This window comes from Rana temporaria, chromosome 1 (assembly GCF_905171775.1).
Source record: "Rana temporaria chromosome 1, aRanTem1.1, whole genome shotgun sequence".
NCBI classification, from domain to species: Eukaryota; Metazoa; Chordata; class Amphibia; order Anura; family Ranidae; genus Rana; species Rana temporaria.
This window is the reverse complement of record NC_053489.1, coordinates 528,601,178-528,618,444: the sequence shown is the minus strand read 5'-3', so window position 1 is coordinate 528,618,444 and position 17,267 is coordinate 528,601,178. Positions and strand designations below refer to the sequence as shown.

At 41.0% G+C, this 17,267-nt stretch overlaps 1 protein-coding gene across 1 annotated transcript in view; it reads left to right on the top strand.

The window, feature by feature from the left end:
- Positions 1-17,267, top strand: part of DCHS2 (dachsous cadherin-related 2) — a 348,197-nt gene that overhangs the window by 291,162 nt on the left and 39,768 nt on the right. The window contains exons 9-10 of the mRNA XM_040331985.1: positions 8,297-9,134; positions 12,424-12,663. Of these exons, the coding sequence (XP_040187919.1) occupies positions 8,297-9,134; positions 12,424-12,663 (1,078 nt within the window). The remainder of the gene's footprint in view (positions 1-8,296; positions 9,135-12,423; positions 12,664-17,267) is intronic.

Sequence of the window (17,267 nt, the reverse complement as noted above, 5' to 3'; positions counted from 1 at the left end):
CGGACACGGAGCAAAAAAAAATAAAAAAAACCTGACAGATGATTTAATGCCTCTCCACTCTATATAGAAGTACTTTGTAAAAAATAGCTTTAGCTTTAAGTATTAAAAATAGCTTTAAGTATTACATAAAGGATGGTCAGCACAATGGCAACAATCCAGTCCAAATAAGTTGATATAAAAGACATTAGATGTAGGTTAATATAAGGCAGCCCATACATTCTTTGGCCAAGCTGATCCAAGAGTTTAAGCTGATTCTGTAAGGCCGCGTACACACGGTCGGTCCAAACCGATGAAAACGGACTGAAGTTCAGTTTCATCGGTCCAAACCGACCGTGTGTATGGCCCATTGGTCTGTTGTCCCTTGGTCCAAAAAAAGAGAACTTGCTTTTAAATCTAACCGATGGATGGCTGACCGATAGGTCAAAACCGATGGTTAGTACGCAAAAGCATCGGTTCAAAACCCGCGCATGCTCAGAATCATGTCGACGCATGCTTGGAAGCATCGAACTTCGTTTTTTTCAGCACGTCATGTGTTTTACGTCACCGTGTTCTGACCCGATCGGTTTTGGAAACGATGGTGTGTAGGCACATCAGACCGTCAGTCTGCTTCATCAGTGAACCGATGAAAACGGTCCTTCGGACCATTCTCATCGGATGGATCGCCTTAGAGGAGGGACAAAAGTAGAGAAGGAAAAGCGCCTCTATATGTAGTATAGCCAGTAAAATCGTATGGAACTCCTAACTGGGCTACTCACGCAAAGGATAAAAATAAAGGCTCGACTGTCATGGGAGAGGATCCATGCGTCTAGGGTGTCTATGGCCCATTACACTGAAGTGATGTGCCTCGGCAGTCACGGGATCCGTGTAGGGCATCTATTGATGCTTGTACTGTGCAGTGTAGCACACTTCTAGAGGCAGAGTGGAGGAAACAGCGTTGGGCAACTTGACGTCAACGGGAGTGCTTTACGCCGCGTTTCAGAGCATGTGCCATGCCGTATGTGGGCATATGCGCTCCTTTCTCAAGCTGAAGCTACTTAAGGGAGCTTCAAACTTTATGTGTCGCCAGCCTAAAGTGACGGTTACATAATCACATATGTTCAAACAATTAAAATCACATTACTACTCATAATATTTACATGTATGAACACATGATGCATTACTTCTAGTTGCCAACATTTTTGTAGGCAATAAATAAAAAAAAAAATAAGACAATGTAAATAAAAATAAAAAAAGTAAAAAATACCATTACCGTATACTAGTAAAAACAAGAAGAGAGAGGAAACAATTACAGAGCATAAATAAATGTGTGTATGAAGCATGGAGAAATGTGAAGTGTCCAGATTACAGGTAGGGGTTCAGGTAGGGAAGGTATACATTTTAAGGTTTGCTTAAGGATATTCCAAAGGTTAGAGACATTTAGGTAACCATTCAAGTTTTACTTTTTTCTGTTCGAAAAACTCTATGCAGATAAGCCCCATTGCCATGATTCACAACACTGTTGCAGCAGAGTAATTAAAAATATTAGTTGCTGGAAATAGTATAGTTTGCAAACATAATATTTTATATCAGTTGGGGTTACTTTATAGCAGAGCTTTTTTTCTCAGAAAATAGGTGCAGGAACTCAACCACGACCCGTTCAGATTTCACAAACAGTAGAAGGGTCTTAAAGGGGCATTAAATACCAGGATTGCATTACATACAGAGTACAGAGTTCAGGTGGTTACATACAGAGTGCAGAGCTGTCACTTGTAAACAAAGAAACCAGACTTCTGTGTTTACAAGTGATTGTGGTGAGCAGGTACCAAAGGGTCTGAGCCAGAGGTGGCGGAACTGAGTTTCCCCAAGTTCCCCCTGAAAAAAAGCCCTGCTTTATAGACTATCAAGATAAAAGATAAAAACTGCAGGTTTAATTAAAGTTCACTGTCATCTTGCCAATCAGTTTAATAATAGGCAGAAAATTCATACTTCCTGCCAAACAGCTGCCCCTGCAGTTTTGCAGTGAGAAGGTCTATAAAGCTAATGTGACAGAGCAAAGCTGACCTTGCTGTAGGACTATGTAGGATTATTTTGCTGAAATGTAAGAGGAAAGGTCCAGATAGTTTCTTTCACTATATCCTGTACGAACAATAAAAAAATATATTATGGACAACTCCTAAATATTCTAAAGTGTACCGATTTTTGTAGACATTTTGTCATGGTATACAGTATGTTATGCATACATGCCAAGTAATATCATTAGCTGATTTTTGTACCTTGTTAGCCATTGATCAATGCAGAACGTTTAGAAAGAAAGTGTAGCATTACCCCAGCAGGGGCTGCTGGTAACTGGTTCCCCTATTCCTGTACAGCCAGGCAACAAGCATTTTCCACTTTCACTTGGACACAAAAAAACAGTCTCTGAGATTGATTTTGCTGTATTATTAAGGATAACTTGGATGGGGTAAAGGGGTTATGGGATGCCCAGTTTGACCGAAACAACGAATGGGGACAATTTGCTTTCTATGTACAACAACCTGGACTGTTCTCCTTCCTGGACACCATCAGTCCTTAAAGCGGTGTTCCAGACTTTTTTTTAAAAAAAGTCAGCAGCTACAAACACTGTAGCTGCTGACTTTTAATAAGGGCACTTACCTGTCCAGCGAGCCCGCGATGTCGGCCCCCCGTGTCCGATTCGTTCCTCAGATCCTTTCGGCTCCACTGCCAATTTCCTACTGTGCATGTGCGAGTCGCGTGTTGCTTTTTGAGTAGCCCCGTCATCTTCTGGGATACACACAGGTCCCAGAGGACAACAGGGGAGCTCGCCGAAGAGGAGGAAGTTAACGCAGAATAGGAAAAGGCAGATTAGGAAGACAGCATAGCAACAGGGGTTTCTGGCAAGTAAAAAAAAAGAAATGCTTAATATATAAATGTTTTTTAGGGTGGACCTCCGCTTTAATGATAAATAAATAAATAAATTCAAAGTCAGTTGAGGGCTAGTAACTCTCAGGACCCTTTAGAAAATATCTCAGTATGTTGTAAACCTTTCTTTTGTGAACTACTCCCTGCTCTACTGCCTGCAGAAACTACCAGCCATCCAGGTTGCTTGTCCACCAGCCCACCTAGCTCCTCCAAAGATCCCCCCAGGGCAAGGGATAGGAAGGGTTAAGCGCAGCACTGTCCTCCTGAACGCTTTCTACCTGTGACAATCTCTCCCCTTGTGAATCCCTGAGTGTGCTGATGTACTCTCTCTGTCCTCTTTGTTCCCTGCTGCTCCTTAGGTAAAATTCCTTCTCAAACTGAGACACTGATAGGAACTTCCCAAGACAACCCAAGCCCAGCCTGAAGGCAGACCCAGGGGTCCCCTCCTAGGCCACCAACATCTTTCTCAGCACTCCATCTTCCAACCGACTCCCCTGCTGGCATGGCTCCACCATATGTAAGGGCCGACTCTGCAACCCTGCCAGGGCATTCTGCCTGGGGATTGGCCAAGTTCCCTCAAGTATGCATATCAGACCTTCTTGGCCTCTGCCCACTAACTTCTAGAAGTTTCTCCAAGCTTCTAGATCCAGGGGGAGGAGGTACCAGAGACCTGCTTCTGCCCCATCCAGCTTGACCTGCAGTAACGCTGCCCCAATGTCTGACTCACAAACTTACCATGAGTCATAAACTTAAATCTGCCTGCACTAACACTAGTAGCACACTAGAGGGTGCTACAAAAGTGATATCCTAACTTAAGTAAATGCCTAAAGTAGATGTAAACCTGATTCATGAACTGGCCACATATATCTGTAGTGTTTCCTTATTTCTCTTTAAAGCACTAAGTCCCGTGGCTTTCTCCTGCTCCATAGCTCTCTTATCAGCATGATAACTTCTGACAAGTTCTCCTACACATGTGATAAAACCAGCCTGAATTTTGTGTCGGGTGGGTGCTGTAAATAGATTATCAGAGAGCTGCTTTATTCACAGGACAGCTCTGAGAGTCTCTGCCTATCTGGAGAGGGGTGTGTGCCTTTCGTTCAATCAGCTGTCTCCCAGTGTAATCCAAGACTTCTCTCACAGAGAAGAATGAGGAAGTGACGTGTCCCAAAAGACAGTGGGGAATAAGGGGGAAGGAGAACGTCGACTCGGACCGCCTAGGCAATCCGAGTGGAAGTGGCTGCTGGTACCTGTCTAAACTAGGTACCCGCTCCCACCCCCCCCCCAACAAATGTGTCCTTGTTAAAGAGGAGTGGTGGGAGGAGGCCTTAAAGAGAAATTTCCCCTTTGGATGAATTTCTGCTTTAACTCAATAAGTCACGGACATTTAATCCAATGTAGTTTTAGTTCTTAAACTGCAGTAAGTGGGATGTTCAATTGTCACTTGAAGTGTAAAAAGACTATAATCGTCTCAGTCCTCTGTTTGCTGTGAAGGATAGTAGCTCACTGAGGAAACATTGAAAAAAAGAGAGGGTCTATCTAAGAGCCGGTTCACACAGGGGCGACCTGGGATCCGACTTGAAGTTGCCCCAAGTCGTCCCAAGTCGTGTGGTTGAGAAAATCAATGGAAGTGAATGGAGCCGTCTTAATACACACTACTGAAGTCGCTCTGACTTCAGAAAAGGTTCCTGTACTACTTCAATCCGACTTCTAGGCAACTTGTAAGCAACTTGTACCCATTGATTTCAATGGAAGTTGCCTCAGAAGTCTGATCCCTGTCTTAACTGAAGCAACAATACACGAAGATAACATACATTTCTCAGGCAAACCCCTCCCTCCCACAGAGCTGATTGTTGTTTGATTGGCCACTGGAAAGCCTCCTGTCCTGGAGGCGACTTGAAGTTGCCTTGTACTGTCCTGGAGGCAACTTGAAGTTGCCTTATAAGTTGCCTGATGATTCATACTCAAGTCGTGTCCAAGTTGCCTCCCAAAGTCGTGCTGGAAGTCGTGTTGCCCCTGTGTGAACCGACTCTAAAGGTCTAAACTAACTAGCCCCAACAGAGAGGGGAGCTGGGTCATACCAATAAAATATGCAGAAATAAACATGTTGTGAAAACACCAAATTATAAATCTATACAAGGTGTAGGTAATGGGATAGGATCCTGACATCTTACATCATTCCGCAGCCATTCCTATATATAAGCCGATGTCTGTATGCAAATATTAGCTAGCATGGCTCAAGTGGCATTCATGCGAGTGGAATACAAAATATTTTAGTGAGAATAAAGTGATTTTTAGTGGAGATCACTAGATTTTCTATCTTCTGTTACATATGACTGCCATTTTGTGACTACACCCGTTAAGGAGAGAGTCAGGCAGAGGGTTTACCTTCCACTGTGATTGGATTTTACCCCTAAGGGTAACAGCTTGTTATGACTCGCTGAGTCTTAACCAAAGGTGAGCGGGCAATCAGCACTGGTGGTGGATTCCATGGGCACTTTTTGGTGTTTTGTCTTATATCACAATTTATATCTTCACAGAGGTGGAAGAGGACATTTATATCTCTACTGCTATTTTTTATTTTTATTTAATTCTGTTCAGATTTCTTTTGAGACTGAATTTTTTTTGTGATGTTCTTTCATGCTTACAACAGTTTTGTTTTGGATTTTTCACTGATCGATTGTACTGACCGATACATGCACAATATGATTTTTTTGGGGGGTAAACATAGCACTTTGTATTAGGAGTTGCGTTACACCTTGTAGGGATTTATGATTTTTTAAAAGTGAGACGAAAACACTTTTTGTTGTTGGCAATGATTTTAGTTTTATTTGTTCAGTTTGTATTAATACTTGCTTTGCACATATATTTATATTTGATATTATATTGGGTAATTCGAGGTTGTGCTGATTATAATACAGTGGAACTTTGGATTACGAGCATTATCCGTTCCAGGAGAATGCTTGTAATCCAAAACACTTGTATATCAAAGCAAGTTTCCCATATAAGTCAATGGAAATGAAAATAATTAGCTCCACATTGACTTCTATGGCATGCAATACCGCATGTGACCAGAGGTGGGGGGGGCACCGGAGAGAATCGGAAATACTCTGAGACCGTTTGGCTGCATTCAGAAAACCCTCGGAAAGGCTCGGAAACACCCGGGAACAGAGTATTTACAAGTACTACCGAACAGCTCCGATCGGCTCCGCCGCCCCCACACCTCTGGCCAAATGCAGTACTGCACACCGCAGAGGCTTGAACCCTGCTCATTTTGAGAGACAACACTCGCAAACCGAGTCAGGATTTTTTTTAAATAATTGCAAGTATTTCGAAACGCTCCCTAACAGTGTTTCTCGCAATACGAGGTTCCACTGTATTCACAAATAACACTGAATTGCCACTAGATGTCACCAAGTCATTAATTCATAAATGATGCAAAACAACACAGCAGTAATGGATAACATTGGTAACAAAACAATGCCACCTAAGGCTCAGTTCACATATATGCATGAGCAGTTTTTGAGGTCTGTTTTCCGGCGCATTTAGAGTTTTTCAAGCTTGTTTTTTTAATACGTCTTTAATGTGTTTTCTTTTGGAATGAGTTAATGCTGCTAAGAGACATGTCTGAAGAAACTCTTAATATATGTGAGTAGATCATGAAAAAGTCCTGATGATTGAATCAGCCAGTCTGCAGTGATCCTTCCCTTATTGCCAAGATCTCACTTCAATGTGATCAGGTTACAACAACCTCCAGCAAGCGATCAGATGTTTCCAGTTTCATTCAGTCACATGCAAAAGAGGAAGAAAATGAAACATAGCGCAATATTGTACCATATAGATGTGGATAAAGGCAGCACTTAGTGCACTCACGTATCCTTGCTTATGTTATAGACAGGGTATATTGCCGCTCAGTTTAAGTGGACTCCTCACTCGGGATAGACATCCGATGGTCCGTCACTGTAGACTACTCCCCCACATGTATCGTCACGTGACTTAGTCATGGGTATTCTACGTGACTGACGGCAACTCAGCCTGTTAAATAGCCACCTACAGACTGAGTTGCTTCAGTTTAGGCCGATACATATTCTTCTACCTATTTTTGGTAAAAAAAATCGCAATAAGCGTTTATCGATTGGTTTGCGCAAAATGTATAGCGTTTACAAAGAAGGAGATAGTTTTATTGCATTTTTATTAATATTTTTCTTTTTTACTACAAATAGCGGCGATCAGCGTTTTTTTTTATTACCGCGACATTATGGCGGACACATCAGACAATTTTGACACATTTCTGGGACCATTGTCATTTTCACAGCAAAAAATGCTATAAAAATGAATTGTTTACTGTGAAAATGACAATTGCAGTTTGGGAGTTAACCACTAGGGGGCGTTGAAGGGGTTAAGTGTGACCTCATATGTGTTTCCAACTGTAGGGAGGCGGGGCTGGACGTGTGACGTCATTGATCGTGTTTCCCTATATCAGGGAACACACGATCAATGACATTGCCACAACGAAGAACAGGGAAGGTGTGTTTACACACACCTCTCCCCGTTCTTCAGCTCTGGAGGACCGATCGCGGGATATCGGCAGCAATCAGGTCCGCGGGTCCTGCAGGCGCGGTCACGGAGCTTAGGACCTCTTGGAGCGTGCGACCCCACGGCTGGGCGTAAAGGGCCACGTACAGGTATGTGGATGTGCCCAGCCATGCCATTCTGCCAATGTATATCTGTGTGAAGGGGTCCTTAAGTGGTTAAATGCAACTCTATGGTGCATCGCTGTTGTACTTCTTCCTGTGTGGTGTTTCCTGTTCCTGACGGGTCATTAAGTAAACATGGTTTCTGTACAGAAATAGCTTGTGTTGTCTCTTCACATATATCACATCAAACACTGACCTCATGCATGAAATCACTTTAGAGTAAAGCTGCACTAAGTATAGGTTTACTTAACCTATCCTGAGGCATTCCAAGGCACTTCCTCATTCTACTCCCTACACCCATATCTAGGCCAGAGCCCCCAAAACAATCCAACATTCACATTTGGTTTCCACAACTCAGTGTTCAGTGCCTAAGAAGCCAGATGTACCGTCACATAAATGTTTATAGCCATTTACAGATGCCAACATTTCGAAGTCATTCTGCTGTATTTTTTTTATTTATATTAAATAATAAAGTACCAATCGGGAGGAGGGAGTCATTTGAGGTGTAGTTCTGAGAACTGATTTGGGGACATTTTATCTGTTGGTATTCTCAAGAGTTAAAAGATGTTAGTCAGTTATTTAGCCCAGCCTTATGAACCTGCAATTGTCATATAAGTTTGAGGAGAACTGACAGGGCTCATCCTTATGGTAGATAACATCAGAATATTATTAGACCCATAATATTTCTATATCATATCTTCTAGGTCATTTCAACTACTAAAGAGAAATCGAAAGGCATTGTCGAACTAAAAACCTTGAAGATTCCAGAGGATGCAAAACCTTCTCAAGTAGTAGGCTCAATAGTGTCACGTGAAAAGTTTTTATCCAATAAAAAAATACAGTTACAAATATCTGAGGAAGAGCACAACAGCCATTTTGTTATTGACGGTTCCTCGGGAGATATATACCTTTCCAGACCACTAGATTATGAAACAAGCCCAAACTACCTTTTACTCATTAACATACAGGACCATACCAAGATTCCTCCTCAAAACCATTCTGTCATCCTAAAGATTGATATAGAAGATCAGAATGATCACTCTCCTGTCTTTCCTCACCCCATGGTAGTCATTGGCTTTGAAGAGAATGTACCTGTAGGAACTGTCTTATATACATTTGAAGCAAAAGATGGAGATGGGAATGTACCAAACAACAAGGTTAAATATTCATTAAAAACAGATGGACCCGGAGAATACCCTTTCTTTATTCACGAATGGGATGGAAGCTTGATCACAGACAAAGAACTGGACAGAGAGGCGGTTGAATCATATGTATTTACAGTAATTGCAACAGATCAGGCCGCTAACATAACACAGCGCCGACACAGTTCACTGACAGCGCAGATTATCATTCAAGACGTCAATGACAACAGTCCAAATTTCCTATCATCTCCAGCTGCCTTTGTTATGGAAGATGCAGAAGTTGGCTCGCTTATACATCATGTAGTAGCCGAAGATCCGGATGAGGGAAGGAATGGAAAAATAACCTTTTACATCATGGATGGGAATTCAGAGCAGGTTTTCTTGCTGGACCAAACAACAGGTATTGTACTTAATTTTTCAAGGGAGACAATTTTCCTTGGACTCATATATGACAGTAGATACATTTTCAACTTGGTGGTTGAAAAGGGAAAATGTGTTTCTGGAACGAGTATTTCAGATGATCCATTTTCCCACTTCTAACTGTTCGTGCAGATGCCTGGACCTATTCTTGGCTAAGAAAATGCTCAACACATCTGGGTTTAGTTTATGTAAAATATTATAATGAAATAATGATAATAAATGGTCTGTGCATGGCAAGGTATAATCACAGATAGCTGACAGTTTATTCTGCTGCTTGTTAACGCTGACTTTATTGTTATGCAGTATGCGAAAAACATTGTCTAATTTTAAATATAGCTGCAGTGGAATGATTGACTGCGACAACTTTAAGTTGACCGATGATAACAATGAAAATTAAGCTGCAAAGGGATGCAGCATTGATCGTTCTTAAAACTCTTAGGCCTTGTACACACGACCGAACATGTCCGCTGAAACTGGTCCGTCGGACCAGTTTCCGCGGACATGTTCGGTCGTGTGTAGGGCAGACCGGACAGTTTCCCGGCCTAGCGGACAGGTTTCCAGCGGACAAAAGTTTCTTATCATGCTAAGAAACTTGTCCGCTGGAAGCCTGTCCGTCGGACATGTCCGATGGTCAGTACGACTCATCGGACATGTCCCCTGGCCCGAAATCTAGCTAGCATTGAACTTCCTGGCGCGCGCACGTTGCGGCGTCATCGTCGCCGCCACGTCGCCGCCATGTCACCGCGTATTCTGTCCGCAGGGAATTTGGTCTGATGGTGTGTACACACATCAGACCAAATGATCCCAGCGGACATGTCCGATGAAAACGGTCCGCGGACCGTTTTCATCGGACATGTTGGGTGGTGTGTATGAAGCCTTAGAAGCTTACAAAGTACATTTTTTTAATTCCAACTGCATTTTATTTAAAAGAATGCTAAACAAAACTCCACTGAGGCAGTTTCCGTTTATTTTCACACATAATTATCGAATCTTGTCAATGACTTCTGGATTATTTCTGTGTTTTTTTGCAATATATTTTTAAGAACCAGCCAAGTACATTTAATAAAAGAGAGCGACATGAAGGAATAAATGATGTCATTATATATTAAACCTTGGAAGATTTTCATAGCTCATACAGTAATAGTGTCAACATTAAAACTAGAGAGCAAAAACAATTAGGTATAAAAGTAATGTATTCCTTAAAAAGGAACTCCTCATATATGATCCCATTTGGTTGGGTAGAGCAATGTTATATCTGTCATTAAGTATAAAAATGCCAGTTAATCCTGAAAAAAATCCAGTAAGTTAATAACTTTCTGTGCACTGTGCTGTCCTGAAAACTCATGCAGGGTTATTAGGCCTACCCAATCTTCCTCTCATGAGTGGAACACACCTGTTACTAACAAGGAGAGGTCCATTACAAGAGCTGTGCACGCCGCACGATGGTCTCCTGCAAGAGCAGGATACTGGGTTGGATATTTCTTCCCTCCAAATTTTTTTTTAAATCTTCAGACCCCAATCTGGGAACAAAACCCAGAGAAACCTTTTTTTTGTTCAGAATTAATATTCCTGCCCCCCAAATTCTGCAAACCCTATGTCATGTCTACTTCACTTTTCACAATGGCAGGGTCTTGCACTATCACACAGCCCCAGAGTGGCATTTCAACCATTGCCTGTCTGCATTAAAATAGAATTCCAATGGGAATTCAAAGCAGATACTGATTTGCACTGTTTTTACCACCATACACCATCAGGAAAATAAAGGTGACTCAAAAGCTTAATGCTTAATTATTAGCTCATTTGGAAATTCGAACACAAAAGATATGGACATTTGAAAAATCTGGAGAACAAAAGTGGCAAGTCATGGATAGAAATGGGGAAGTAATTATGTATGTCAATGTTAGAAATACAATTAAAATGTTTTGACATATGTTTTAGAGTAAATGAATGTATCATTCATTCCCACTTACAAAAACACAACATTCTTAATGTAGCCTAGCTTGCATACTGGCTAAATGGGAAAACCGTTACCCACCTTTTCCTAGTCATTGGGTTTGCGCAGTCAACGAAACTCAAAAGATAGCTGCCCTTAATGCATTAGATGCCAAGAGGAGTAATTCAGGAAAATATTGTTCTACTGTCAGGATTTAAAATTGACTCCTGAATACAAGTCCCTTTACTGAATGCTAAATTCTGCAAGCATGCCACAGGCCCTCTCGTGTTTCCAGCTAACCTGTTCTTACAGGTGCCCATCTTTCCTCTTACCTCTACTCTTTCATTTTTCCTCTCTCCCCTCTTCTACTTTTATTCTATGCTTTCATCCTCACACGACATATTCTATTCCTCTATCACTCACCCCACCCCTACCTTTGCTCCCCCTCCCCTACCACCTAACCCAGAATTCTAGTCACCCACCTTCTTTCCTTAGTTAAATTTTTCTTGTCCCAATCAGTGGCGGCTGGTCCATAAGGGGTATAGGAGTTCCCAAATTGAGTTTGCCAAAGAAGAAAGCTACTTTAAGATGTTAAAAAATGTAAGTCATATTATCATTTATTTAAAAATAAATCGCTTGCACTGTGAGGAGAGCCAGATCAATGGGTGTCTATTAGGTCCGTACATTTTTGACAAGCATGTGATTTGAGGCTGAGGCTCTATTTGGATTTTTTTAGGTTTTAGTACTGCGCCCGAACCCTTCCACTTTTGATTTTAGCGAATCAAAATACGTCATCGCGTCACTTCCAGGTTCCAGCTTCTAGTGCCATGGAACGCATGGTGTCCTCTGGTGAGTGTGGACCTGTAAGGGTTTGTTTGCGCCGCCCAAAAAAAAGTTTTAGCACCAGCCGCCACTGGTCCCAATATCATAAAACCACAATTTCCTATTAGAACAGTTCCCACACCATACTAATCAGAACCAAGCAACAATGATAAGTCAGTGTAGTATTTCAGTTATGAACATTTTATTGCCACTTAAAGATGTACACTTGTATCAAAACACCTGAAGGTTCATTTTGCAATGATGTACATTAGCTTACTTGCCAAACCTGTGTCCATCACACAATGTTTAAGGTGGAAAATGGTGACTGTGTCTATGTTGTTTGTAACTTAAAGGATTTATTAAAGGAACATAAGTGAACACTGCATTTCTTAGAAGCTTGATATATAACTTAAATCAGAAGCAAAACACAAATGCCCAAGTGTGCCAAAGAATCACATGGTTTTATTTTTCAAATACCAGTTCTACAATATTGTGTTAACTTTATCCTCCACAGGTTGGTTAACTTTATCCTCCACAGTAGACCGTGAGATTCGGGAGACTTATATTTTAACCATTCTGGCTACAGATAATGGCACTCCAGTTCTTTCTGCTACACAGATTTTGACAGTTACAGTGGGTGATGTCAATGATAAGCCACCAACATTTAAGCAGGCTGTCTATGAAGCTGAAGTTCTTGAAAACCAGGAGCCTGGAATGCATGTAATGAAAGTAGAAGCTGAGGATATGGATACAGGTAACTAAAAAATTGTATGTATTGTATTGTGTTGTTTACAGTAAATGATATACAAGCAACTTGAAGTGGATATAAACCCTATTCATGAAATATGACCTGGGGACATATACAGTATCTGTAGTGTTTACTTATCCCTCTACAACACCCTAAGTCCCATGTCTTTCTGCTGCTCTATTCCTCTATTATCAGCATGATAACTTCAGACAAGTTCTCCATCACAGGAGATAAAAGCAGCTGGAAATTTGTGTTGGGAGGGAACTTAAAGATAGATAAGAAGAGAGCTGGTTTATTCACAGCACAGCTCTGAAAGTTTCTTTGTTCATGTGCATCAGCTTACACACAGTATATACCCATACTCCCACTGCTGAAACAGGTAGAAACACTTACCATACGGTGTAGAAAGCTGAAGACAGCAGATAGGCAAGTAAAACTTATGTAGGAAGATTTGTTTCATCTCTGTGTATCATCTGAAGCTGTTCACCGCACTGGGTATAGCAGAAGGTTTGCCTTGGCACTCTTCTAAGAATTTTCCAATGACATGTCAAAATTTAGTGGAATTCACCTTGGCACTCTTCTAAGAATTTTCCAATGACATGTCAAAATTTATTGGTCTAATTTTCATATATTATTTCTTTATCATTGATCACATTTAATTGATTGGTTTTCATTGTTCATTCAATTATCTTATTACCCCTCACTTAAACCTGCGCTTCCTGTGCAGGTTTTCAATTCACATTTATTTATTTATTTATTTTTATTTATTATTTTATTGCGCTGTACCTTTTTCCTATTCACTCATCTTTAAAATTTTGTATCTACAATTTTTGGTACTTGGCAGCACTGTTTTTTATTATTTTATTTTTTGGTTTATTCTGCGCAGTGTTTTTTTCTCTACTAGAAAAAGATTTTCCATAGCAGAAGGTTTACATCCACTTTAAACATATATAATCTGTTTACTTGAGTGTGAAATAGTAAAGAAAACAAATTGCTTAAGAACTACATGTGTCACCGGTCGGGTTGTACTGTTTGGGAAATGTATTTAAATCGCAAGCTTGACTGTGCTTTGACAGGTTAAAGTTTTTCTAAACTTTTTTTTAATAACAAACATGCTATATTCACCTGCTTTGTGCAATGGTTTTGCACAGAACAGCCCCGATTCTCTTCTTTTTGAGTCCCCTGCCAGCGGTCCTGGCTTCCCCCCCTCTGCCAAGTGCCACCAATAGCAAACCCGCTTGCTATAGGGGGACCCGAGCATGCTCGCTCCTGAGCCACGCTCCTGTGAATGGATATTGTCCGTTCACACATGGGGGATGGCTTGGCTCCACCCTCCACTCTATCCTCATTAACTCACTGGCTTTGATTGACAGCAGCAGTGTGAGCCAATGAGAAGTCAGGGACCCAGGAAAGCTGCTGCTCTCATGCACATTGTTGGATTGAGATGCAAGGGGGGGATGAGGGTGTTTTACTTTAATGGATAAAATGCATTAAGGTAAAAAACCTTCTACCTTTGGAACCACTTTAAATAGTAGACAAATATATGTATACTGTATATTTAAAATGTGTATTCTGTGGTTTGCCTTAAGTTCCACTTTTAAAATAGTTTTTTTGTAAGTTATATTTGAGCCACCTTATGAAAATATGATTCTCACCTACAGTAGCATTACTACCCAGTTGTAGAATTATGTCTAGCAACCCTGGATGCAGGTCACTATATTTTAGAAAGACTTGGTTCACACTAACGCGACTTCTGATGCAGTTTTCATCGTACAAAATTGCAGAACAGGGGAAATCACCTTGTTTTCAATGGTGCCTGTTCTAATCAATGTAACTCAGAATGGTGCGATTTTGAAAAAGGTTCCTGCATTACTTTGGTGCAGTTTACAGTGCTACTTTCCCCCTAAGAATATGCCAAGCTGCATCAAAGTCACATCACATAATTGCACTGTAAAATCACATCAAAGTCACATTGCATTAGAATGAACCAAGCCTAAATGTCAGAGAGATAGATATTAAGTATGATTTACCAAAAGCAATTGAGAATCTTTACGCAATAGAGTGTTTGAATATTGACTTCAGTTCAATCATGTCAAAATAAATTCCTGTTTATTTATTTCATCTGCTCATGAATGGATTAATGAAGCGAATATTCACACAATTTGTGTGAAGGTTCTGTACTCCCTGGCAAATCAGCTCCACTGTCCAGTGTTTATAAAAATGTATATTTGAGTTACAGAGATGAGATAAACAATTTAGCACTGACAGGGATGCTTACAATGATCAGCTTTCACTTATTTTTAGCCTTTATCCCACAAGGAGAAAACATTGGGCCAGATTCACATAGAATTGTGGCGGCGTAACGTATCGCATTTACGTTACACCGCCGCAAGTTTTACGGGCAAGTGCTTGATTCACAAAGCACTTGCCTGTAAACTTGCGGCGGCGTAGCGTAAATCCGTCCGGCGCAAGCCCGCCTAATTCAAATGGGGCGTGTATCATTTAAATTAGGCGCGTTCCCGCGCCGAACGTACTGCGCATGCTCCGTTTTGAAATTTCCCGCCGTGCTTTGCGCAAAATGACATCGCACCGACGTAATTTTTTGAACGGCGACGTGCGTTCCGTCCTTTCCTATTCACAGACAACTTACGCAAAAAAAAAAAATTTAAAATTCGACACGGGAACGACGGCCATACTTTAACATGGCAAGTCTAAATTTAAAGTCTAAATTTAAGCCAAGAAATAGCAGCTGTAACTTTACGCCGGTAAAAGCCGACTAGCGACGACGTAAGAGAATGCGACGAACGCGGGTACCTTCGTGGATCGCCGTAAACAGCTAATTAGCATACCCGACGTGGAAAACGAGGCAAACTCCACCCAGCGGGCGCCGAAGTATTACACCTACGATCCGAAGGCGTACGAAGCCGTACGCCTGTCTGATCGAAGCCAGAAGCCGTCGTTTCTTGGTTTGAGAATTCAAACTAAGATAAGACTCGGCAAATTTGAAAATACGCCAGCGTATCAGTAGATACTCCGGCGTATTTCAGCTGTGAATCTGGCCCATTGTTTGTTGTTACTGCTTCTAAGGTATTAGCTGGGATTTGGCTTCAATTTGTTAGGGGTTTAATACTACTTTAAATGATGCAGCTCCAATACCTGTATCATAACGAGTTGCTCTGAACGTGAAGCTTGTTACCCCAAAAGGGAGCAAGAGTTTCTTTTGGGTGACAGGCTTTGCACAATGCACCTGAATGTGCGTGGTGTATTTTGCCACTATTGCAGTGTGATTTGAGATCGGGGGCAGAATCGCAGCGATTCTGTCTGAGATCTCAAAACGCCAGATGTGAATGGGGCCTTAGAGCCTCTGATGCCAGTTCTTACATACTAGTTTCAGGCAATGCCAGCACCTGCAGTAAAACTGAAATGTTTTAGCATGACTTTCCTTGATTCGTATGCAGTCTGTGCTTTATAAATCTACTGGTTAAATGATGTCTGCCCACATGGGGGCAGTGTTGTCCAAGCTTTTATGATTGTATTACATCCTTCTTAGTACAAATGTTCGAAGAATTATTCATCAAAACTGATAATCAATTTTTTTTTTTACCAGAGATAATGATATAAAGATTCATAAATGCTGTTTTTTTTAAATCTACATTTGCTACATTTACATGTCTCTAACTCATTAAGAAAATTTATTGAGTTTGAATTTTTGGTCTCTTCAACTAAGACCAGTCTTTGTTCGCCTTCTGCTTCTTCTGTAAGCAATTTCTGTTTGTGACACTTATCATCATCATTGAAAGTGTCAGTAGCACTACTAGCATCTAGCACAGTGGTGGTAAAAAAATATTAATAATAATAATAATAATAATAATTGGGCTCCACAAAAGATGTTTATTTTCATGCATTGTACTGCATTGAATTGAGTTAGGTAGCCCATTAATGGGCTATAACAAACCCTAAAACCTGAAAATGTTGATCCTGCTGTATTTATTTTACTGCTAGGCACACTGAAGAGAAAGAGGGAGTAAAATAAGCCACATTATTGGTGTCAGTAACAGTAACTCCCATCATTGATGTCACTGGCTGCAATAGTAACCCCGCAACATGGGTGTCTGGATGAAATAATAACCCCCAGCATTGGTGCCAGTGACTGCAATAATAATCCCCAGCACTAATGAGTGAGAAAAAAAAACACAGTATGGGATCACAGTAATAAAACCCACATTGCCGGTCAGTGTTAGGCTATTTAAACCCCCATTTTATTGGTAGTTAGTGGCAATGCTGTTAATCCCCTTCCTTGCTTGCTGCATTGATGGTCAGAAGCAGTGTTATTTAATACAGTCCACCATTGGTAGTCAGTAGCAGTTCTTTTAACCCCTCTACACACACACACATTGGTGGTCAGTGAACATAAGAGGACTGACCCCCAATGTATAGAGACACTTCAAAATGATCTTGCACTTTAATGATCATTGAAGAATGTAAAATAAAGGGTTTCACTTTAATGATATCACCTAGGCCAGTGACGGCGAACCTTGGCACCCCAGATGATTTAGAACTACATTTCCCATGATGCTCAGCTACACCACAGAGTGCTTGAGCATCATGGG